The sequence below is a fragment of the Monoraphidium neglectum genome (genome assembly GCF_000611645.1).
Source record: "Monoraphidium neglectum strain SAG 48.87 unplaced genomic scaffold scaffold00757, whole genome shotgun sequence".
Classification (NCBI taxonomy): domain Eukaryota; kingdom Viridiplantae; phylum Chlorophyta; class Chlorophyceae; order Sphaeropleales; family Selenastraceae; genus Monoraphidium; species Monoraphidium neglectum.
The window spans coordinates 16,633-19,944 of record NW_014012871.1 but is presented as its reverse complement, the minus strand read 5'-3'; the positions used below and the strand labels follow the sequence as shown (position 1 = coordinate 19,944).

Sequence of the window (3,312 nt, the reverse complement as noted above, 5' to 3'; positions counted from 1 at the left end):
GCGCCTGCGGTCGGGCCGCTGCTGCGGGTCGCGTCGCTCGCGGACGCGGGCCCGGTGATCGCGGCGGCGGCGGCGGGCGGCGCGGCGCCGGCGGGGCGGCCGCTGCTGCTGGTCGACCGCGTGCGCGGGGAGGAGGACGTGCCGCCGGGGTGCGGCGGGGTGGTGGTGCTGGGCCACTGCCCGGACGTGCTCTGCCACGCCGCGGTGCGCGCGAGGGGCGCGGGCGTGCCGCTAGTCGCGTGCCTGGATGCGCGCGAGGCGGCGCGCACGGCGGAGCTGGAGGGGCGCGGCGTGGCGCTGCGGGTCGACGCAGAGGGCGGCGTCGCGCTGCGGGAGGCGACGGCGGACGAGCTCGCGGCGGCGCTCGTGAACGGCGACAGCAACGGCGAAGAGCCGCAGGTGGCGGCCGGCGCGGCGGCGGCGACGCCGGCGCCCGCGTGGTGCGGCCGCTGGGCGGTGGCGATGGACGATTTCGAGCCGGGGCTGGTGGGTGCGAAGAGCGCCAACACGCGGCGCCTGGCGCGCGGCCTGCCCGGCTGGCTGCGCGCGCCGGCGTCGGCGGCGATGCCTTTCGGGGCGTTTGAGGAGGGCGTGCTGCGCGACCCCGCGAACGAGGCGGCGGCGGGGGAGATCCGGCGGCTGGAGGGGCGGCTGGCGGCGGAGGGGGCGCATGGGGCAGCTGGCGAGCAGCTGCTGGCCGAGATCAGGTGATGAGGGCCTGCCCTAGACAACCCCTGAGCCCGCAGGTTGTTTGTCGATGTGCAATCTTTCGCGCGGCTGAGTCTTCATGACTCGCAAGCAAAGGGAGGGCGTGCTGGGCTTGTGGGTTTTTGGTGCAGCATATAAAGGCCTCAAGGTCACCGGCCGCCGATGCTGCGCGCTGCCGTGGTGCTGCCGGCTCCCACATCATCCACAGGTCACAGGTGATGCGGCTCAAAGCCCCCGAGGGCCTGCGGTCACTGCTGGAGCAGGGGCTGCAGTGGTGGCAGCAGCAGCAGCAGCAGCAGCAGCAGCAGCAGCAGCAGCAGCAGCAGCAGCAGCAGGCGGGCAAAGGGGACGCCCTGGCCGGCCTGTGGCGCGCCACACTGGAGGTGTACGCCAGCCAGTGGGGCGCGGGCGCGGCGGCCGCGCTGCGCCACGCGGGGCTGCCGCGCTCGGCGCTGCGCATGGCGGTGCTGCTGCAGCCGGTGGCGCCCATCCGCTACGCCTTTGTGGCGCACACCCGCAGGTGGGTCTGTGGGCTTTGGGGAGTTGCAGGGCACGCGGCCGGCTGTATGATCGGTACCCAACGGTTGCTCCAGCCCTCCCCACACACGTCCGTGTCGATTACCCATGAAAGCTGCAGCATCGTTCCAGCCCTTGTGGTGCTGCAGTCACCACACCACCTCTCTGTCGGCTCCTTCCACCCACTAGTCCACCTCTAGGACCCAACTCTCCCCCTCCCTCCCTGCCTCCCATGGAACGCCCCGCACAGCCCCACCACAGGCAGCAGTGATGAGGTCTACGTGGAGGTGGTGTCGGGCCTGGGGGAGGCCCTCGTGTCGGGCGACTTCCCCGGCCGCGCCCTGGGCGGCGCCGTCGCGCGGTCAGCGGTCGACGCAGCGCTCGACCAGGCCGCGGCCGGCGGGGCCGGCAAGGGCGGCGGCGTGGCGGGGCTGCTGTTTGGTGTTGTGCACAAGGCGCTGAGTAGCCTTGACGCGGCCGGCAGCGGCGGCGCTGGCTCCGGGGCGCCGCCGCTGGAGGCGCTGCGGCGGTCTGTGCGGCTGGCGAGCTACCCTTCGAAGAGCCACGTGCTGCCGGCGCCGCAGCCGGCTGATGGGGTGGTCATGGCGCGGTCGGACAGCAACGCAGGCGAGGGCCTGCGGCGCCAGCCGCCTCGAAGCGTCGCCGCGTGCATGCCCTGCAGGCCGTCCCCCGCCTTGGTGCTTGGCTACCAGCCTGCTCTCCTGCCTGCTTCCCCCCCCCCTCCTACTTTGTCAAGATTGCCATCCGCTGGCCCTCCGTGGTCTACACTCTAGGCATTGTTGCTCCCGCAACCGTTGTGCCCTGCCCTTCCTGCGCTGAAGGCGCTTCATCTCCCTCCCAACCGACCCGAATCCCCCTCAGAGGACCTGCCCGGCTGCAGCGGCGCCGGCCTCTTCTCTTCCCACCCCTCCGCCCCCCTGCCGCGCGCCCCGGCGGACTACGCGCGCGACCCCCTCTGCCGCGACGAGGCCTCCGCGCTGCGCGCGCTGTGGGGCGCGGCGGTGGCCGCGGTGGCGGCGGAGCGCGCGCTCGGCGCCGCGGAGGGCGGCGCGGCGGTGGCGCAGGACGTGGAGGGTGGCATCGACTGTGACGGCAACCTGTGGGTGCTGCAGAGCCGGCCGCAGGCTTGATCGGTGGGGCGGTGGCGCGTCGCATCCATGTGCTCATCAGAGGCCGGGGGGCGCGGCAAACAATGCAGCCTGTTGTGTGCTGCAATCTTCGGCCCGCTGGGGCTTGGGAAGATGCTTATGGCTTTCGGCCCGAATGCGGGTGAAAATTCATGCTTGTGCGCGCAACGGGTGTTCCCGCTGTCATAAACGCACGCTAGGAGTGGCAGGCCGCCCCCTCGCGGCGCTTCGTGTTATGTGTTTCTATTGGCTCATCGCCTGACACGCCACGCAAACGAGCGCCCTGCTCGAGTGCCCTGCTTGAATGCATGCGTCTGCAAATAGCCTGATTTGGGCTGAAACCGGTTCAGCATGCACCGCATGCCTGACGTGTGCATTTGCATCCGCACGTAGGAGGTTTCGGTCACACGTATGCGAGTGCCCTCGTGCTTGCCTTTGTGGGTACGCCCGGTGTGCTTTTGCTGCAATCACGCACATCACTGCCACGGCCCACTGGGGCACTGCTCGGATTCTCATATGGCGTTGTCGCCGCGCAGGCCAGCATGCGCAGCGGCCGTGTCATCGATGGCGCAGGCGCTCCGGGCGCCACCCGCCTCTCCAACGCCTCGCCTTTGCAGTCCTCTGGCTTGCGCACATCAGCCGCACACCCGCGCCCGATCGGGGACCCCTCGGCGGTGTATGTATGCTTGAGCGACCTTGGTTCTGCTTGATTCTTATGCAGTGCGTGCATTGACCAGTGTATGTAGCAATTTGCATCGTGCAGCAGGCAACGGAAGGTCGGTGTCAGGCTTGATATTGGGGTTGCAGGTGGCCGCAGAGAGCGAGGGCCACAGTCTCGATGCAGGGCGTGAACGGCTCACAAAGGCCGAGGACTCAGCTGGCCAGATGCCACGGATGTCTTCGGCCCTGGAGAACCCACCAGTAGCGTGCCCCACTAGCA

General features: G+C 70.3%; 1 protein-coding gene across 1 annotated transcript in view; it reads left to right on the top strand.

Moving 5' to 3' along the window:
* The window catches only part of MNEG_5173 (hypothetical protein), a gene marked incomplete at both ends in the record, with an annotated part of 3,547 nt that extends 1,172 nt beyond the window's left edge, over nucleotides 1-2,375 (top strand). Inside the window, 4 exons of the mRNA XM_014046356.1 lie at nucleotides 133-707; nucleotides 917-1,228; nucleotides 1,475-1,922; nucleotides 2,109-2,375. Coding sequence (XP_013901810.1) covers nucleotides 133-707; nucleotides 917-1,228; nucleotides 1,475-1,922; nucleotides 2,109-2,375 — 1,602 coding nt within the window. The remainder of the gene's footprint in view (nucleotides 1-132; nucleotides 708-916; nucleotides 1,229-1,474; nucleotides 1,923-2,108) is intronic.
* Between the last annotated feature and the right edge of the window lie 937 nt (nucleotides 2,376-3,312).